The sequence below is a fragment of the Carettochelys insculpta genome, chromosome 16, assembly GCF_033958435.1.
Source record: "Carettochelys insculpta isolate YL-2023 chromosome 16, ASM3395843v1, whole genome shotgun sequence".
Lineage (NCBI taxonomy): Eukaryota > Metazoa > Chordata > Testudines > Carettochelyidae > Carettochelys > Carettochelys insculpta.
In genome coordinates, this window is record NC_134152.1 from 14,645,298 (window position 1) to 14,666,889 (window position 21,592).

Here is a 21,592-nt window from a genome sequence, read left to right on the forward strand (position 1 = left end):
GCCTTCTTATTTTTCCGTGGTTGAATTGTCACACTTGATTGTTTCACAGTTCCTTCCTGGGAAAATGAGTTCAGTAGTTCCTCTGTTTCCAAAGAAACAGAGGTTATGTGGGGTTATGGTAGTTGCTCTACCATATGCTGAATTAGAGCAAAGCTTTCTTCACTACATCTCACCAAACACAACAGCGATGTCTGAGCTGTCACATTTCAGAGAAATTACTTTTACATGTCGTATTTAATCATCCTTAATTCAAAAAGTTTTCAGCTGGCATTTCCCATATCTACTGAATAGTTCCTGTATATCATTATTTACATTTCCACAGGGTACATTGTGTAAATACATTACTTCACCAGGCTTTGGTTTCCTTCAGTGTTTAAGTATTAATTAAAGACACTATTGGTGTCTACCGTGTGTACTGAGTATAATTCAAATGCTAACTATTGCCTAATGTTTTCTTTAGTAGATGACTCTTCAGCTCTTGAACAGCCTCTGATGACCTTCTCCGGTCAAGTGGTGATGGCTGATGAAACCCCTGCACCTGCCTCAAAATCTGTCAGGAACCCTATAAAGAACCCTGAAGGCGAAACATCTAACCTATCCCCTAGCCTGATTCCTGCACAACAGCCCACTATATCTCTAATTTCTGAAGACAATACAGATGCACTGAGTGTGGAATCTCTTACACTGGTCCCACCAGTTGATCCAAACAGCATTCATACTTTCAGCTGCATTCCCCAGTCTCCCCTACTATCTGAAGTTTGCAGAGCGACAGAGGGAGAGGCTTCTGATCAGAGTCAACAAACAGGCTATGATGAACAGTGAAGAAAATGCAGCTAACTGCTCTGTATTTTCTTTAAGGGTGATCAGGGGGCATTAATAATGCCAAAAAGGCCAGTTGGTTCACAAGGAGGAAGCTAATTACTCAGTAATTCAACATACAAGCAACTCTTTTAAATAAACATTATACACTCAGCATTTCTGAAGGAAATCTCATTTGAATATGGACTTTGATATTCTTGTTAAAAATGAGAGAAATGGCCTCTGGAAGGTGTTTGAGAAGGACTCACCCTACCAATACTGTGCCACTTGCTTGAACCATGTTATATGTGAAAACTCTATTAGAACATGAGACAGTGAAGAAAAATTTTTGGGCTATCTTGGCTTCATGATATTTTACTTCTGTAAATATGGATACACAGCATTTGCCAGAAAAAGGAGATATTTGAGGGTATTATAATACAGAGATGCTGTTTGAAATAATTTTTCTATTATATTGGTCTCATTCAGCTTATAGAGGTATGGCAGGTCTACATAAAACCAGACTGGCCACTTTCAGTATTGTGAACTTCAATATAGTATGCTCCTTGTGATATTTATTTCAATGTTTGACTGCAGGCAACATGAATATGAGGCTAAGATATTTTTATTAAAATGAAACAAATGCCCAATGTTATAAAATCAAAGTCTTATTCATGTTAACCTAGAGGAGTTTTTTGAGGGGTATGTTATATATATTTTTTGCATAACCAATTACAGAGGAATGTGAAGTATTTTAAGAGACTGATCTACATTTTTTTAAGTGATCACTTTAGTCTGTTCACTTCTGACCGAGGCAAATTGCTACATCTGAGGGATGGCAAAATCCCTTCCTGCAGACACTGTCTCTGCTTTTAGAAATAGCCACATGAGGCTGTTACAGGCTTCCATCTCCAGTGTAGCAGGGAAGGTGCCTTAATCAGCTGGCATCTCACTTTGGAAGGATGAAACTCAAAAGGGAATATATTTGTTTTTCTATGTGGAACCAGCTAACTCTGATGTTAACCAAATTAAACTGTTTAGTGAAAGTGAATCTGGCCTGAAGCATGCCTTACTTTCTCTGTAGGTCCTGGTACAGAGAAAATAGAAATTAAAAAGAAAGCATAAAACTTGGCAGTATTTGGGCATGTTCTTCGCTGAATTGATTCATAGCTTAACATGAATAGAATTTAACCTCTCAAGTAGATCTCAAATGCATTCATTTCAAGTGGTGATAAAACTAGCAGAGAATAGACGATGATGTGAGATGTTTCCAGATTTTCAGAAATTAACACTTGTTTTGCCTCTGTTTTGATCTTAGTTAGCAACAGACCATATTATCTTATTATTTCCCTGTTGAAATTGGTGAGCATTTGCTATTTCATTTAGTGGTAACAAAAGTATGCTCTAATCTTGTGTAGGGTAAATTTGAAAAGCTTTTACAGAACTTTGGTTCATCCTCCCATGGTTACATTGTTTGTCCTTAATAAAGGAATACTTGAGCAGATGTTTTAAAGAGTGAGTGAGTGAGTGTGTATACTTGAGCAGATGTTTTAAAGAGTGTGTGAGTGTGTGTGTGTGTGTGTGTTTTGCACAATTCTGACTTTCGGTCCAAGTTTGTTTGCTGCTTACTTTTCAGACTTCATCTTTTGTGAAGTAAATGTACCCATAGCAAAAGACACAAATATGTAATGTCAAAGTAGCAGTGGAGCTAAGTATTTATGTTCATTGACTGATTCAGTTCCATTACACTGGTTGATGGACCAATTTAACCAGTCTTGCTGATGGTCTGATCTTAGAAATGTGAGGACCGTAAGCCCTACATGAACTCTGAGAACTGGGGGGTCCTCAGCACCACTCAGGAGATGCTTAGCCACTTGTGGAACCAACACAGATCAGAATTTGGCCTTTGGGTGGAATGAGAGCCAACATTTTTGACCATTCTTAGACATGATAGCTGAAAGACCATCTCATAAATGATTGCTTGTTTATTTTGAAAATCATCATTTGTGTTAGATATGAAATTTCACTCAAACTAGAGCAGAGAAATGAATAGTATTACTTTTAAATGGAAAATTTGGATCTTTGTTAAATGTATTTATCTAATTCTAGTTGAATTAAGTCAAGAGGTGCAAAATAAGCTAGTAGCAAAAAAAAAAAAAGTACCTTCTTACCTTTAAGTTCACCAAGAGATGGGACAAAGCTTATGAAATTATTCCTTACAGAAAAATAAGACTTGAAAGGAAAGTGTCTTAATCTCACCTGCATACATTGTGGTAGTTTGGAAAGCCAACAGCCAGCTTGAAATGGATGATGGACGCTTTAAAGGGAAAAGGAAGACAAAAACATATTGCTAAAGAGAAAATAATGACTAAACAGTCATATCATGCAAACAATTGCTCAAACTTGTTTGTTTCTTATTTTAAACCACATATATAAGAACTGGCAATGCTTAATGCCGTATTAAGGAGAATTCATCATATAAAACCTCAATAGATACTGAAATGTGTCTTCTGGAAATCTTCAATCTGTGTACAAATATAACATATTACTCATCTTCTATTCTTTGAAAAGTATCATATCTGTTGCTTATCAGAAAAACTGCACCTCTGCTTCCTTAACCCCCTCTCACTGTAAAAAGGAAGTACAGACAAGAAAGCGTTAGCCTAGCAGCCACTTTTTTTTAAACAAGAATTAACTGAATCAGTGTGATCTCACTGATGTCTTCACCAAATCCTTCTGTTCTCTAATCATACAAGTCAATCCTAACACATTGACATTTTGAGTGCAATTCTGAAGAGTCTGTAAAAGATTTGTTATAAAAATAGCATGTCTAGAAATGGGCCAGAATGTAACACTGGATTTAAATTCACTCAAAAGTTGTGAGCAGATGCCATGATCTGGTTGTGAATTTTGAGGTTTGTTCCCATCCTCTAGCAATGATTTCTCATGGTTCTTGAGGAATGTTAGCTGGGCATAGCCCCTCAAATTGCCTATTGAGAGGAAACCAACAAGTCAGTGGCATACTGAATGTAACTTTTGTTGTGCTCGTCTGTCCTTTTCAAATGTATTTTATCAAATCTGTACCAAGATGCTCTTTTTCACATGGGCTGTTCTTTTTACCTTGGTCTGCCCCAGTGTGCTGCTGGTCTTAGTAATTTTCAATTAACAGCAAGATTAGACCCTAGATTTCAATCTAACTGTGTAACTGCAATGTACACTTAAGAAATCTCATGTAGAAAAAATATCTAGAGCTCATAATAGAGCCTGATTCTGATCTTCACTTTGCTGGAGTTAATCAGGAATATTTCTGAAGTCAGTGGAGTTATATAGGTATACAATTGTTGTGATGCCTCACCCATTTTGCTGAAGCTTTTTAAAATTTAAGCTTTGGAAGTTGTATTTTTGATTTCCTTTGTTGTAGGATTCTGTGGATTAAGCATGTTCAGTGGAAATGTTGTCATTGTGTTAATATACAAATAAAGAGCCCATTGTCTGAGAAGGTGATTACCCTGGTTCCACAGTAACGAATGCACACATTGCTAATCAGTGATAGTTTAAAAGTCAGGTTGGATGACATATATTTTATTAAAAATTGCTGGCTACCAAATGAAATAGTGCATTGTGTTCCTTAAATTAGGCGGAGAGTGATAAATAAAGAATTAACTTGTTAAAGGCCTTTAGGTCAAGGAGTTGTAAATTTTGTTCAGGTGAGGGCTTCCATAACAAAAGGTGCCATTTGTTTTGTATTGCATGGATGGAGTTAGTGCAAGTATTTTCACCTGCTGGATTGTTGTTGTTGAAGATGTGCCTGATGCCCACACCAGAATTCCAGCTCAGAAACTCCACTTCGGCACTCAAAAGCTGGGAAGAGTCAAATCTCTGAATTACTGTTCACAGTTTAGTCCCATCTCTGGTGAGCCTCATGAATCCATTGCACATCAGTGAGAGTTAAAATCCTCAACAGAACATTTTTTTCTGAAGTGTCATTTCTGTTTTATGTGTACAAAGTTTTAAAATGTATTGAAAGTTAAAATGGTTTAATTATAGCAAACTGAGCAGCAGCAAGCAGGTTACAGGTTCTTTCTAATAAGCAATAAAATGTGATTCGCTGTAATTTCTCTAGTATTATGGTAAGTGACCTTGAATAAATAATCAGTCTATAAATAACAAGTAGTCAGCTAGCACCTTAAAGAAAACATATTTATTAGCTTATGAGCTTTCATGGGTGAGACCCACTTCCTCAGTTCTGAGAAACTGGGTCTTACCCTCGAAAGCTGAAAGATGCTAGAGACTAAATATGTCTGCCCCTCTGAGACAATTAACCTCTCTAGAAAAGCAATAACCACCCTGTAATTTAATGTCAGTTTTCTAAAAAGAAATTGATTTTATTAATGAAAAAAAGGAAACCCATCAGGTCCTCTATCAAATTAGTGAAGCCATTCAAAAAATTCAACAATGTCTCTGTTTGCTGTCATCTATGGTTTTATGTGCTGATTTTTAACCTCATATGTCGCTATGCCTATATTTGCTCTCATGGCTAGTCTGACGTAGAAAACCACTTAGGATGTTCCCGGGTATGCTGATCATGCCACTGATACCTGCCTTGTTGCTCTCTGGGGCACCAATCACCCTGTCCTGCTGGGTCAAATACTCTGGTCTCCCCCCAACAAAGGCACAGAGTTGAGATTACTGCCCCCCCCCCCCCCCCCCCCCCAGCAGAGCAATGCAGACACTAATTTAACACAGCTCTGGGTGGATACAGTTCTAGCACACAGCACCAAGGAAATCTACCCCCAAAAAGGATCAAACCCCCAATTTATCTGTCTCTGCGCAAAGGATTTGTACAGGGAGGGCTCATTAGATAAGTTCCCTTTATCAATGAAAAGGAGACTTACAGAATGGTAGCCCTCCCCATGTAATAATTACTTACACTGGCCTTGATTATAAACAAAAGAAATTTTCTTAAGCAAAAACCTTAGGATTTAAGTGGTCAAAAATAAAAATTGGCAAATCAAAGTGAATTATCAAATTAAAATAAAGATCACATCTCTAGTTCTGTTCCACTTAGAATCTACTTATGTGTGAATTCTTACCACAAGCAGCTGTTCTTATATCTGGTGAAAGCTTCAGGTCAGAAATAATCTTATCCTGACCTGGGTTTTCAGTTCACTGTAAAGTTCTTTTTCTCTCTTAGGGTGTGTCAGGCAATTCCCAGGAAGACTGAAGACAAAGATTCTTGGAGGAGCCCTCATGGCCTTCCTTATAGATTATAAGTATATAATTTATATCTACATAATAGATATAAGTATACAGTAGCTCCACAGCTTGCCTCTGCTGGGACCTTTCCCCTGGAGGAAATTTCATTGTACTCTTTGTGTAAAGGTATACTCCAAGATGGAGATTGTCATATGGGCTGCAGCAATCACGAGATGGTAGATTTCAGGATCCTGACAAAAGGAAGAAAAGTGAGCAGTAAAGTATAGACCCTTGATTTCAAAAGAGCAGACTTCGACTCCCTGAGAGAACTGGTGTGCAGGATCCCTTGAGAAACAAAGATGAGGGGGAAAAGAGTTCAGGAGAACTGGCAGTATTTTAAAGTCTTACCAAAGGCACAGGAACAAACCATCCCACTGCATAGTAAGAAATGCAGATATGGTAGGTAACCAGAGTAGCTTAACAAGGAAATCTTTGGTCAGCTTAAATTGAAAAAGGATGCATATAAGAAGTGGAAATGTGGACAGTTCACTAAGGAGGAGTATAAATATATGGCTGGAGAATGCCGTGGAGTAATCAGGAAATCAAAAGCACAATTGGAACTGCAGCTGGCAAGGGATGTGAAGGGTAACAAGAAGGGTTTCCATGTTAACAATAACAGGGTTATCAGGGAAGGTGTGGAGCTGTTACTGGATGAGCGAGAGAACCCAGTGTCAGATGATGAAAGAAAAGCTGAGGTACTCAATGCTTTTTTTGCCCCAGTCTTCACGGACAAGGACAGCTCCCACACTATGGTGCTAGACCATGCAGCATGGGAAGGTGGAGGGCAGCCCTCAGTGGGGAAGGAACGAATTGAGAGCTACCTGGAAAAGCTAGACAGACACAAATCCATGGGTCTGGATTTAATGCACCCAAGAGTACTGAGGGAAGTGGCAGACATCATTGCCGAGCCTTTAGCCATTATCTTTGAAGACTCTTGGAGGTCGGGAGAGATCACAGATGACTGGAGAAAGGCAAATGTAGTACCCATTGTGGTAAACCCGGTGGTAGACCCTTACCTGGAAGCTTCTGGAGCCTTCTAGAAGGACAGTATACTGGGTTCTATTTGAAGGCTAGGGAGTGGGCGGGCACAGCAGCCCACGACTAGAAGGCCCCTCTTAAAGGGAGAGGGAATCCATTTAAAAAAAAAACCCATGGCCCCAACAAAGTACGGGGGACAACTAAAGAGAAAACAGGGACGGGAGTGGAGGTCAAAGGTTTAAAATGAGGGAACCAGAAGGGGACACCGAGCAGAGAACCCCAGACAGCGCCCACTGCCCCTCAAAGGTGTCAAGAGAGCCAGTGGACGCCGCCCAAAGGAACTCTGCCCGGATTCGTGAGCGGAGTGGAAATAGGCCCCACAGTCGCAGGCTTCCCCACCGCCAGCCTCCTCTCCCGAGTGTTATAAATGGCTACCTTGGCCATAGCCAGGAGAAGGCTGAGGAGGAGGTCCCGCGACTTAGTGGGGCCACGGATAGGGTGTGCAAGGATAAAAAGGTGTGGGGAAAATGGCCGGAAGAGGTGCTGCAACCTGGTGCACTCAATGTAAATGTGCACCAGGGTCTCCCTCGTTCCACAGAAAAAGCAAGTGTCTGGGAGGGGGGTGAACTGCGCCAAGTACACGCCCGTGCTCACCGCCCCATGAAGGACTCTCCAGCTTATGTCCCCAGCAGGCCATGGGACCAGGGTAGAATAGAGGCTGGCCCACCGGGGCTCCCCACCCTCCGAAGATGGTAGAAGGTCCCGCCACTTGTGATCTGGGCGGGACGTGAGGGTGGGGAAGTGGAGCATGTGAAGCACAAGCGTGTACAGATAACATCGGGGTGCAGTTCGAAAGGGGACTGGCTGCAAGGCATGCAGCCAGCTGGTATGATGCAGGGGCGGGGGGGCGGGAAGGCTCACAGAGCCAGGGGCCCACAGAGAGATCCGGAGGGCCAGGAGTGAGAGGGGGGTGGGGTGCACCCTGTCGCAGGACCCGGTGTAGGTAGGCGTGAGCAGCAGGTGGCAAGGCAGCCTTCACCTCCTCGAGTACACGCCGGGGAGAATGTAGGGTGGAGAACCGCATGCGCCGGGCAAGTGCCAGGGCCTCCATCCAGTCTCCCCGGTCGTAGTCCAGGAGGTCTCCGACCCTGGTGATTCCACCAAGGACCAGCCTGCGGCACACTGTGGGGGACTCCGCCGCCTGCACACGGAGGTAGGGGTTGTGTAGCAGGGGCTCCGCGAGGAGGTCTTCCTCCACTGTGGCCCCTAAGGACCTGGAGACTGCGAGCAGCCGCCAGGTGCGGAGGAGGTCCTGGTAGAAGGCTGGCAGCTCCGAGAGGTCTCATACATGGCCTCTCAGAGGCAAATAAAGGAGCTGCTGGTCGTATCAGAGCCCTCGGAAGCTAGAGAGGAAAGCGTGCGCCAGCGTGCTCCACACTGGACTATCTGCACTATTGCTGTTGAGGAGTTCCTGCAGGGCCCGGAGGTGGAAGACATGGACCTGAGTGCACAGGCAGGTCAGGTCCTGTCCTCCCTCCTCCGGGGGGAGATGAGAAACCCTGCAGAGACCCAGTGCAGTCCTGGCCAAAAGAAATCCAGAACTACCTTCTGGAGGGCGGCCAGGAAACCTGGAGGTGGGACAAGGGTGTTGAGACGGTGCCAGAGCATGGACAGGACTAGTTGGTTAAGCACCAGTGCCCTCCCCCGTAGGAAGGGAAGGACAGAGGAAGGGCTCGATGGCCAGAGTGTAAAGCTGGCCCGACAGCAGGCAGCCTTGACACACCCCTCGCCCGAAGCTGATCGGAGCGGTCAGGCTCCAGTTGAGCTTCCCCAAACACTCTGAGGCAGCGTACAGCACCCAGAGAAACCCGATGAAATGGGGTCCGAAGCCGAAGGCCTGCAGAGTGCCCAGGAGATACCCGTGGTCCACCCTGTCGAATGCCTTCTCCTGATCCAGGGACAGGAGGGCAAATGACAGACCATCCCTACACCCGAGCTCCAAGAGATCCCGGACCAGATAGAGGTTTGCAAAGATGGTGCGGCCCGGGACGGTGTAGGTCTGGTCAGGGTGGACCACGTCCTGCAGCACGGACCCCAAGCGACAGGAGATGGCTTTAGCAATAATCTTGTAATCTGTGCTGAGGAGTGAGATGGGACGCCAGTTCCGAAGGTCACGGGGGTCCCCCTTTTTGGGCAGCAGGGTGAGGACAGCCCTCCTGCATGACATGAGGAAGACCCCGCTTTGCAAGGACTCGGCCCAGATGCTGCGGAGGCCTGGGCCGAGGACATCCCAAAACACGCAATAGAACTCCACGGTCAGCCCGTCCATGCCCGGGGATTTCTTGGTGGGCATGTGACGGAGGGCTTCCGAGAGCTCAGCTAGAGTGAGAAGAAGCTCTAGCCGGTCCTGGTCACCCATGCTGACCGAAGGGAGTTGGTCCCAAAGCACTCTGCAGGCGTTGGCGTCGGTCAGATCTGGGGAGAAAAGGGTGGCGTAGAAGGCGCGAGCCCTCTCGTGCATCTCCACCGGATCCATAAGAGGGGTGCTGTCCTCTGCAAGGAGGCAGAGGATATGTTTCTTGGCACCCCTCTTTTTCTCCAGGGCATAGAAGAAGCGGGAGCCGTGGTCCATCTCCCGGAGGAACTGGATCTGCGACCTCACAAAGGTCCCCTGTGCCCGAAGGGCGTCGAGGGCCCCGAGCTCATCCCTCTTCTCCTGGTACGTGCCGCAGAGGGATGGATCTCTGGGGCTAGCGGCCAGGTGCCTCTCCAGCTCAAGAACCTCCCACTCCAGCTGTCCTATCAACGCATCCCGCCACCGGCTGGCCCCCCAGGCATAGTCGCGGCAGAATAGCCGCGTGCGCACCTTTCCCAGATCCCACCACCGCTGCGCCGAGGGAAAGGCGTGCCGTTGCCCACGCCAGGCCAGCCAGAACTCCCGGAAGGATGCCACGAAGCTCACATCCCCCAGCAGGCTGTTGTTGAAGTGCCAGTAGGCCGATCCCCACTTCCCCAGAGAGAGGGAAGCCTTCACGGCCACCAGGTCGTGGTCCAAGAGAGGGGCCAGCCACACGCTGGAGTGGGCCCGAGAGAGTTGTTGCCAGGAGATGTAGATGTGGTCCAACCGGGAGTGCATGGATTTGTGGCCCACCACCCGGACGTAGGTGAAGACGGTGTCCTCGTCCGGGTGGTGGCTGTGCCAGACGTCCATTAGGGAGCGATGATTGATGAGCTCCCTGAGGACGTCCGCAGCGGCCTGGCACTGCTCCGTCCCCGTATGGTCCCGCTCCTCGAGGGTGCGGTTAAAATCCCCACCAAGGACCAGGCACTCGCGAGGATCGATGGAGTTGAGGAAGACCGCCGCCCGCTGGAAGAAGGATGTTCTCTCCGGGCCAGATGTTGGGGTGTAAACATTGATGAGGTGGAGGGGCAGTCCCTCCATCCGTACCCAGAGATACAGCAGGCGGCCTGGCACGACCTCGACGCTCCCCAGCACCTTGGGCTGCAGGTCTGGGGAGAACAGGGTTGCTACCCCAGCCCGATGGGCCGAGAGGTGACTAAGATGGACCCCGCCTCCCCACTCCAGCCACCAGCTGGCTTCAGCAGCCAGAGTAGTGTGGGTCTCCTGTAAGAAGGTGACCGAGTATCCCCCCTCTCAGAGGAAGGAGAGCACCCGGCACCTGCGGAGACCCGGCCCGCAGCCCCTGGCATTTAATGAGGCAAAGATGATCGGCACCATTTGGAGGGCTGGGGAGAATCCTCGCCGGAGGGAGCGCCGACGGCCCCCGTGGGGCCACGCAGCAAGCCATGACTGACGCAGAAGGTAATTAAGGCATCACAGAAGCCGCGGGCCCATTGGTAGGCCGTGGCGTCCCTCCTCCCGGTCCCCTTGCCCTCTTTTAAAAGGGCCCTCACGGACTCCAGGATGGCATGGAAGTCACCCCAGTGCTGGAGGGTGAGCACGACCTTGTTCTTGGACCTATGGACGTCGTCCAAGAACTGGTGTATCTCGCCTGCCAGCGCATGGGGTGCTGGGGTTTCGGGGTGCCAGGGATCTGTCAGCCCCATTTTCTTGTGGGCCCCGTGGCCAGAAAAAAGGTTGAAGCGGGGAGTGGGGTCTAAGTTTGGGAGGGATGGGGGCGGCAGAGGGAGAGCAGCCCCGGAGGTGCTGGGTGTGGGCAGTATGGCAAAGGCCTCCCGGGCTATCACAGCCTCAGGGGCTGACGTGGGTGGACAAATGTTGAGGGGAGGGGTAGAGGGGGGAGGGTGGGGAGGATGAGGTTTGGAGGGGAAGGGTCTGAAGGGGGTGGAGGTGGAGGGGGAGGAGGAAGGGGCGGGAGTGGCGGAAGAGGGGGAAGGGGAGGGCCTGGAGCGGGGAGGGTTACAGGTTTTTGGATGGGGCATTGATTGGAGAGGGGAAAAGGTGTGGGGGTAGAGAGGGGGGCCAGGGTGGGAGTAGGGCCTGGGATGGGAGCAGAGGGGATCTCGGGAGGGGGAACTTCCACGGGCGGTGGAAGGGGAGTTGGGGTTAGGGGCAAGGTGCCCACGCACTCGGTGGCGGGCACCGACAGGGTGGCGGGAATGGTGGTAGGGTCTTTGGGTCCAGGAGGGGAGGGAGGGCATAATGGGAACACCAGTTCTGCCAGGGCGTCTGGGGGTGGGCGACCCCTGCCGGGAGGCCATCCCCAGTTGAGAGGGAGCAGGGAAGGGGGCCAGTTAAAGGGGTGCTAGTGGACAGGGAGAGGGGGAGCAAGGGGGGTGGGGAGTAGAGGGATGGCCCGTAGGCCTCCAATAGAAGGCTGTCCGTGTCAAGGGCCGCTGGGGTGAGACCCAGGGCCTCAACCTCCTGCGAGAGGAGGGTGAGGCTGAGGCTTACCTCCTCCAGACGCTCCACAGGGGCAAGCTGGGCAGTGGCCGGAGAAGGGCGAGGGGATGACGGAGGCAGTCTCTGTTTTCTGAGGCTCCGGCTCCGGGGCAAAAGGGGTGGTGTCCTTTATGGCCGCCACGGCAACTCTGGCCACCCCCAGCAGACGGTCGGTGGCCGGGGGTTCGATGGGTGGGCTGGGGCTGGCGGCTCTTTTTGGTGCTTTGCGGGGCACACCTGCTCCGTCCTCCTATGGGGTGAGGTGCTGGGCACGCGCACTTCCTTTCTTCCTTTTTCCCCCTACCAGCACCCAGTCGTCCGAGGAGGGGGGCTGGGTGGCAGAGGAGGAAGGGCCAGGGGACTGAGGCAGCAAGGGGGGGAGGGACGAAAGGAGGGGCTGGGACAGGAGGGGGAGGGGACAGCCAGCCCTGGGGTGGGCCCTGCCCAGGTCCTGCTCCCGGCCCTGCCTCCCTCTCCTCCGCGGGCCCAGCTCTTGTGCCCGCTTGGGCACCGGCACCCGCTTCTTCCTGCCCGGCACCATGCGGCCGGGCACCCTCCGCCCGAGCGGTGATGGATCCGTCCAGGACGAGAGGAGGAGGGGCGGTCCCAGGGCCTGTCACGGTCGGGGTGCCGCTGGTCTCGTGGCTGGCACCCCCCGGGTCAGAGGAGGTCCCGGGCTCCTCTTCGCACCGGGCCAGGGAGCAATCCCTCCGGACGTGCCCTGCCGCCCGGCACACAAAACACTGGGCCTCCCCCAGGGTGTAAAAGACCCGGTACTGGGTCCCTTGATAGGGCACCAGTATAGCCCCCTCCTGGGCTACCCCGCCCTGTGCTGCCGCCGGCAACAGTTGTACCCAAGCCTGCTGGTGGAAAGAAAGCACATGCCGTAGGGCGGGGTCCTTGCAGCCTAGGGGGAGGGGGCTCAGGACTGACAGAGGCCGGCCCAGGGTGGCAAGTAAAGGCAGAAGGGCGGAGTTGGGGAGGAAGGGCGGGACGGAGGAGAACACCACCCGCACGCCCAGGTCTTCCAGCGGCTCCAGGGGCACATAAGCTGCGTCTACACGTGCACGCTACTTCGAAGTAGCGGCACCAACTTCAAAATAGCGCCCGTCGCGTCTACACGCGTCGGGCGCTATTTCGAAGTTAACTTCGACGTTAGGCGGCGAGACATTGAAGTCGCTAACCTCATGAGGAGATAGGAGTAGCGCCCTACTTCGACGTTCAACGTCGAAGTAGGGACTGTGTAGACGATCCGCGTCCCGCAACGTCGAAATTGCTGGGTCCTCCATGGCGGCCATCAGCTGGGGGGTTGAGAGATGCTCTCTCTCCAGCCACTGCGGGGCTCTATGGTCACCGTGGGCAGCAGCCCTTAGCCCAGGGCTTCTGGCTGCTTCTGCGGCAGCTGGGGATCTATGCTGCAGGCACAGGGTCTGCAACCAGTTGTCAGCTCTGTGTATCTTGTGTTGTTTAGTGCAACTGTGTCTGGGAGGGGCCCTTTAAGGGAGCGGCTGGCTGTTGAGTCCACCCTGTGACCCTGTCTGCAGCTGTGCCTGGCATCCCTATTTCGATGTGTGCTACTTTGACGTGTAGACGTTCCCTCGCTGCACCTATTTCGATGTTGGGCTGAGCAACGTTGAAGTTGAACATCGACGTTGCCAGCCCTGGAGGACGTGTAGACGTTATTCATCAAAATAGACTATTTCGATGTCGCAACATCGAAATAAGCTATTTCAATGTTGGCTGCACGTGTAGACGTAGCCATAGATGCCCCCTATCACCAAGCCCCTCTCCACCGCCTCCTGGGCGGCGGCCTCTGAAGCCAGGAAGAAGACAATCTTCCCGAATATCCGAGAGGCCGCCACCACGGCCGCAGACCCCACCACCCGTGCCAATGCCCACATGTAGGTTTCCATGTGGGGCGAGGCAGCCACCAGGAGGCAGCGGACTCTGTGCCTCCTGGTGAGCGCGGGGAAGGGGCTGCGACTGTCGGGGGTGGTAGTCCTAGAGGACGTGGAGGGAGCAGGGTGCGAGGTGGCAGGTGCCGCCTGGGCATACGACCTGGGGGCCGAAGAATCAGAGCCCCCATGCGCGGTGGTGGGAACAGGGCGGCAGGGAGAAGGGGGAGCTGCGCCAGATGTTGCAGCAGCTGGGGTAAGAGCCCCCGCCGTGGGAGATTTGGCCTTTCAGGTGGGGGTTTTGCCCTTCTTTTTCCCCTGGCCCTTCCTACCATTTTCGGGGGTTGGGTTCGGGGCGGGGTCACCGAAGGATGCCGCGGCGGGGGTGGCAGGAGCCCCGGAACCTACGCCCGCGCCCTCGACCGACGAGATGGCAAGGACCCCAGCGGTCCTGGACGAGGAGGCCGCCATTTCAGAGGTGGAAGAGGGAGGGGGGCATTGCCAGATGGCCCCCCGGTGGTTGTAGAGGCCATGGTGAGGGGTGCAAGGGCGAGGGAATTTATTGGGGTGGGGCACTTTAAGAAAGAGCAGGGGAGGGGAGGGGAGGAGAAGGGAGGGAGGAAGTGGCTACCCCTCCCCCACCGGCCAAGCTGAGGACCTGGTCAGGTGGGGGTGGGACAGGAGGAGAGAGGGCGGGAAGGGAGGTGCAAGGGGGCCACAACTCCCAGCACAGGGTGGTAAGCGGCTCCTGCAACTGCACTGGGATGTGTGTGTGTGGGGGGGGGATTCAATATTTGTAAGTGTGGGGAGGTGAGTGAGTGGGAGGGGAGGGGCTCAGGCACCTAACAGAAGAAGGGGGGAGCGTGGGCACAAGGAAGGCGGGGCAAGGTAGAAGGGTGGCAGAGCCAACCAAAGGAGAGAGGGGTTGGGGGAAGAGTGTGCCCACGGGTGCCTGAGGGTGGGCACACAGCAGCCACTGCAGAGCCCCACAGGAGCAGGAAGGAGGAAGGGGCAGATGATTAGGGTGCGGCCCAGATGGAAAGGGCCCCGGCGGCAGCTGGGTGTGGAGGGGGAGGGGCGGTGTAGGAGGCAGTGGCTGCAGGGGTGGGGCAGGGACCACACCCTAACACCCCACCCCCAACTATGCAGCCACCCCTCCGGAGCCCCGGCAGAGAGGGGCCCCACCCCCACTCACCACCCCAAGTCACTCCACAGCAAGCTGTGGGGGAAGCCCGGCCACCGCCCAAGAAAGCCCCTTACCTCCTCCGGAGCAGTGAGGATGCAGCGGCCAGTGGATGGAAAGGTGGGCCCAAGTAGAGGGCCAGCAGAGTCCCCCCCAGAAGATGGAAGGAGGGGGGCTACCCCCCTCCCTGCCAAGAGGCAGGGCAGCAGGAGTCCCCCCTCACACCACCCACGCAGCAGGTCCAGAAGAAACTAGCTGGGAGAGGTGGGGTGGGGGGAGAAGAAAGCAGCCTGCCTAAGGCAGGGAAGAGAAGCTGACCCAGAAGGGGGGCCAAAGGACAGCCCCGGGGGGCCTGAAGCAGCCAAAGGCTGCCCACCCCCAGCACTTCACCTCCCAACTGCGGGGCTCCCCAAATGGGATCCCCGTGGCAGCCCTGCAGCCTAGAGGACAGAGTGTTTCTGTTCCCTGTCTAGGCCCAGACCTTCATTGGTCAGACAGGCCCTGTGCTCCCTATAAAAGGCTCCCCATCTGGTACTGGGGCGGAAGGTTTTGGGAGGTGCACCAGAGGAGCAGGAGCAGGAGCAGGAGCAGGAGCAGGAGCAGGAGCAGGAGCAGGAGCAGGAGCAGGAGCAGGAGCAGGAGCAGAGCAAAAAGGTACCACGGGGAAGTGGAGGGCGAAGTGGCCCAGGGTGAGGCTACTACCTTGGGGCAGGGGTAAAGGTCCTGCCGGTTGCCTCTTGTTCTCATAGGGACCCTGGGCCGGAGTCCAGGGTAGAGGGTGGGTCTGGAGTCCCCCCACCCTTCCCCCGAGGGATCACTTTACTGGAGCAGGTGCGGGCCTGCAAGGGGACTGGTATAATTCTCCCTGTACTGGTCCTGCCTATGATGAGGATGGCTCGCTAAGCGGAGACCCCTGCCTTTGGAAGGGCCTGGGCAAAAGGGGAGCCTCTGTGAGTCTCTGAGGCAGCACAGATCTGCCAGGAAGCGCAGGGACCCACAGAGGCTGACAAGGGACTTTGTCACACCATCTTTAAAAAAGGAAAGGAGGACAATCCAGGGAACTATAGACCCATCAGCCTTCCTCCAGCCCCTGGAAAAATCATGGAGGAAATCCTCAAGGAATCCATTTTGGAGCCCTTGGAAGAGGGGAAAGTGATCAAAAGTAGTCAACATGAATTCACCAAGGGCGAAGTCATGCCTGACCAATCTGATTAGCTTCTATGACGATAACAGGCTCTGTGGACATGGAGAAGTCATTGGATGTGATACACCTTGACTTCAGCAAAGCTTTTGATACAGTCTCTCACAACATTCTTGCCCACAAGTTAAGGAAATATGAATTGGATACACAGACCGAAAGCTGGCTTGACGGTCGGGCCAAATGTGTAGTGGTCAGTGGTTCAATATCTGCATGGCAGTCAGTTTCAAGTGGAGTGCCCCGAGGCTCAGTTCTGGAACTGGTGTTTTTCAACATCTTTATTAATGAGGGACTGGACTGCATCTTCAGCAAGTTTGCAATGACACTGGGCTAGGGGGAGAGGTAGATATTTTGGAGGGTAGAGAGAAGATCCAGAGTGACCTGGTTAAATTGGAGGACTGGGCCAAAAGAAATCTAATGAGATTCAACAAGGAGAAGTGTAAGAGTCCTGCATTTGGTGGTGGAAGAATCCCAAGCATTGTTATGGCCTGGGAACTGACTGGATAAGCAGCAGTACAGTGGAAAGGGACCTAGGGATTATGGAGGATGAAGTGCTGTGCATGAGTAAACAGTGTGTCCTTGTAGCCAAGAAGGCTAATGTCATATTGGGGTGCATTAGGAAGAGAATTTTGAGCAGATCTAGAGAAGTTGTTCCCCTCTATTCGGCACAGGCCACATCTGGACATATTCTGTTTTGGGCCCCCCAGTATAGATGGAATGTGGATGTGCTGCAGCAGGTTCAGCGGAGGACAACGAAAATGATTAAGGGGCTGCAACACATGACCTATGAAGAGAGAGTGAAGGATTTGGGCTTACTTAGTTTACAGTACAGAAGACTGAGGGGGATTTAATAGCATCCTTCAGCTTCCTGAAGGAGAGTGCTAAAGAGGATGGAGAGATACTGTTCTCAGTGGTGACAGATGGCAGAACAAGGAACAATGGTCTGAAGTTACAGGAGGAGAGGAATAGGTTGGATATCAGGAAAAACTACTTCACCAGGAGGGTGGTGAAGTACTGGAATGTGTTGCCTAGAGAGGTGGTAGAATTTCCATCCCTAGAGGTTTTTAGGTCCTGGCTTGAAAAAGTCCTGTCTGGAATGACTTAGTTGGGATTGACCCTGCTTGAAGCAGGGGGCTGGAGTCGATGACTTCCTGACTTCCCTTCCAACCCTATGATTCTATGATATGAGCAAGTTACCTGTCCATGTCCTTTTTAGGCAATCAGCCATTCTCTGTCTTCTGGTCTGAACATACACAGCAAAATTTCTTCAGATGTTGATTGGCCCCCATTAAGACCCTTTATCAGTCAGTTACTGCTGTTCACCTGACAAGCCACACTTTCATGATAGGGTAGCCACACCTCCTGTTGAGGTCTACACAGACCTCAGAAATACAAATAAACAGACAAAACTTCAAATATAAAAATGTTATAGGCACAAAAATAGGATATATGGATACGGAAGATTACAACACTAAAAATGATAGATTACAGGGTGTAGTTTGTCCAAAGGATAACCCATTTTCCATAAAGCATAGGGGGCCCAGTCCATTACAGGTACATAGCTATGGAGTAACCCATCTAATATTCACCATGCTCATCAATTCTCCTCTACAAAATAAACTACCAGTAGCCTGTCTTCATTTCTGAACAAAGTTTTAATAAGAAGAGTGCTGTTATCTGAAAATTTATCAGACGGCTACTGGAGAACTTAAACCTATTTACTAAATGCCAAAATGAAAGATTTGACAAGGGAAAGGGAGGCTTCAGGAGCCTGGTGAGAAATCTGCTTTCCATCTACTTGGAAGAGAGAAGCTGCTGGCATTTGTACCAGGGTACTGCCTTTGATGCTATTCTGATCTTTCCTGAGTTTCTGCCTACTGTATGTGTGATACTTTAAAACCCCTGTCCCATTCTATACTGTTCTCTGGATGCTAGAAAGTAATTTTCTTTCCACTACCCTGCCACCACCATTCGCACCACCTTGCTGGGCACTGCACTTCCTTAACCAATTCTCCTTTTTCAGGTGGTCCTCTCAAAGAGTAGCTCCACTGCTTGCCTCTGCTTTTGGCTGGTACTTTCCCAACCATCAGCAGGATGACAGGGAAATTTTTCAAAAACAACAAGTCATCCTGAAGCACCTTAGAGACTAACACATTTAATAGTCTGTAAGGTGCCACAGGACCGCTGGATGTTTTTGAAGTTACAGACTAACACAGCTACCACTCTGAGATGGAAATTCACATCAGTCTTGCTGCTTCCTGTGTCAGTGAAACTATTTTTAGTGTGGGAGGTGCTGAACTGTGCCTCCACAGACACACGTTCGTACTCCTCACTGCCCTAGGCTAGGGTCACACCCCCAACTCTCCCAAACTACATGGACCAGAAACCATTGCCAAAAAATGGCATCTAGTATGTCCACTCTGGGAGAGTTGGCAGCCTAGCCATAGATGGAGACTGCTGCAAAGCCCTGGGCTGGCGGCAGGATCTCAAGCAATAGTGAAGCCTTCAGGGTCCATGATCTGGCCCCTGGGGGTGGAAAAGCCATCAGGATGCCATGGAGGAGCCATCTGTGGAGAACTGGATCTGGGGCTAATGTAGTAGACAGTGGGGGTGGCCCCTGGAAGCAGGAAAACTGGGTACAAAACCTCAGGGTGCTACCTCATCTCCTCCACACACACACACCTACTTCCTGCACCGCTGATTACTTTACAGAGTCTTCAGAACAGCAGCAGTGAACCTGAGTACAATCCTGGGTTTCACTTCACTGCTGCCTAAGAAACCTCAGAATGGCAACACGGGCACTGGAGAGACAGTATTGCAGTGGGTGCCACACCGAAGGTTCTTTTGACATAACAACAGCCAGATGAAATATTTTTATAATAGGGGTTTAGATTCTATACAACTATTGGGCTACACTAGAGAATTAATTAGACAAAACTGGGGTTTTGTAGACAAAACTCATGGAGTGTCTACATACAAAATCATAGACTCGTAGAATACTAGGACTGGAAGGGACCTCAAGAGGCCATCGAGTCCAGCCCCCTGCCCCAAGGGCAGGACCAAGTACTGTCCAAACCATCCCTGATAGACATCTATCTAACCTGTTCGTAAGTATCTCCAGTGTTGGAGATTCCACAACCTCCCTTGGCAATTTATTCCACTGTTTGACCACCCTGACAGTTAGGAACTGCTTCCTAATGTCCAACCTAAACCTCCCAACACCTCTCGTGTCTTGTTCACAACACACCTGTTAATGCATCCCAGAATCATGTTTGCTTTTTTTGCAACAGCATCACACTGTTGACCCATATTTAGCTTGTGGTCCACTATAACCCCTAGATCCCTTTCTGCTGTAGTCATTCCTAGACAGTCTCTCCCCATTCTGCATGTGTGAAAGTGATCGTGCCGTCCCAAATGGAGCACTTTGCACTTGTCTTTATTAAACTTCACCCTGTTTACCTCAGACCGTTTCTCCAATTTATCCAGATCATTTTGAATTATGACCCTATCCTCCAAAGCAGTTGCAACACCTCCCAGCTTGGTATCATCTGCAAACATAAGTGTACTTTCTATGCCAATATCTAAATCTTTGATGAAGATATTGAACAGAATTGGTCCTAAAACAGACCCTGCGGAACCCCACTTGTTATACTTTTCCAGAAGGATGGAGAATGATTGAGAACTACTCTCTGAGTATGCATCTGATGAAGTGAGTCTGTGCTCATGAAAGCTCATGCTCAAAACTCTTCTGTTAGTCTATAAGGTGCCACAGGACCCTTCGTTGCTGTTACAGATCCAGACTAACACGGCTACCCCTCCGATACTTGATCTCTGAGTATGGTTATCCAGCCAGTTATGTACTCACTTTATAGTAGCCTCTTCTAAGTTGTATTTGCTTAGTTTTTTTATAAGAATATCATGCAAGACCGTATCAAATGCTTTACTAAAGTCTAGGTATACCACATCTACTGCTTCTCCCCTATCCACAAGGCTCGTCATCCTATCAAAGAAGGCTATCAGATTGGTTTGACATGATATGTTCCTTACAAATCCATGCTGGCTGTTTCCCTATCACCTTACCACCTTCCAAGTGCTTGCAGATGATTTCTTTAATTACCTGCTTCGTTATCTTTCCTGGCACAGAAGTTAAGCTGACTGGCCTGCAGTTTCCTGGGTTGTTCTTATTCCCCTTTCTATAGATGGGCACTATATTTACCCTTTTCCAGTCTTCTGGAATCTCTCCTGTCTCCTATGATTTTCCAAAGATGATAGATAAAGGCTCAGATACCTCCTCTATCAGCTCCTTGAGTATTCTAGGATGCATTTCATCAGGTCCTGGTGACTTGCAGACATCTAATTTTTCTAAGTGATTTTTAACTTGTTCTTTTTTTTATTTCAACTTCTAACCCACTCCTTTCCCACTAGCATTCACTATGTTAGGCATTCCTTCATCAGATTTCTCAGTGAAGACCAAAACAAAGAAGTCATTAAGCATCTCTGCCATTTCCAAGTTCCCTGTTACTGTTTCTCCCTCCTCACTGAGCAATGGCCCTACCCTGTCCCTGGTCTTCCTCTTGTTTCTAATGTATTGATAGAAAGCCTTCTTGTTTCCCTTTATGCCTGTAGCTAGTTTGAGCTCATTTTGTGCCTTAGCCTTTCTAATCTTGCTCCTGCATTCCTGTGTTTTTTGCCTATATTCACCCTTTGTAATTTGTCCTTGTTTCCATTTTTTATATGATTCCTTTTTTATTTTGAGATCATGCAAGATCTCCTGGTTAAGCCAAGGTGGTCTTTTGCCATAATTTCTATCTTTCCCATGCAGCATGATAGCTTGCTTTTGGGCCCTTAATAATGTCCCTTTGAAAAACTGCAAACTCTCCTCAGCTGTTTTTCCCCTCAGTTTTGCTTCCCATGGGACCTTACTTACCAGCTCTCTGAGTTTACCAAAATCTGACCTCCTGAAATCCATTATCTCTATTTTGCTGTTTTCTGTTCTACCCGTCCTTAGGATTGTGATCTCTATGATTTCATGATCACTTTCACCCAAGCTGCCTTCCACCTTCAAGTTCTCTACCAATTCCTCCCTATTTGCTAAAATCAAATCTAGAACAGCTTCCCCCCGGTAGCTTTTTCAACCTTTTGGAATAAAAAATTGTCTCCAATGCAATCCAAGAACTTACTGGATAGTCTGTGCCCCGCTGTATATGTACAGATATATGTATGTTTCCCAACATATATCTGGATAGTTGAAGTCCCCCATCACCACCAAATCCGGTGCCCTGCATGACTTTGTCTAAAAAAAGCCTCATTCACCTCTTCCATCTGGATAGGCGGCCTGTAGTAGACTCCTAGCAGGACATCACCCTTGTTTTTTACCCCTCGTAATCCAATCCGGAGACTCTCAACACATCAATCTCCTA

The 21,592-nt window shown here is 49.9% G+C and overlaps 1 protein-coding gene across 4 annotated transcripts in view; it reads left to right on the forward strand.

The window, feature by feature from the left end:
• The window catches only part of CLEC16A (C-type lectin domain containing 16A), a 247,372-nt gene extending 242,504 nt beyond the window's left edge, over nucleotides 1–4,868 (forward strand). For 3 of the 4 annotated variants that reach the window (XM_075010592.1, XM_075010588.1, XM_075010589.1), the window contains one exon: nucleotides 461–4,868. In XM_075010592.1, coding sequence (XP_074866693.1) covers nucleotides 461–822 — 362 coding nt within the window. In that variant the 3' untranslated portion in view covers nucleotides 823–4,868. The remainder of the gene's footprint in view (nucleotides 1–460) is intronic. The other variant, XM_075010590.1, reaches the window with a different exon arrangement.
• The last annotated feature ends 16,724 nt before the right edge of the window (nucleotides 4,869–21,592 follow it).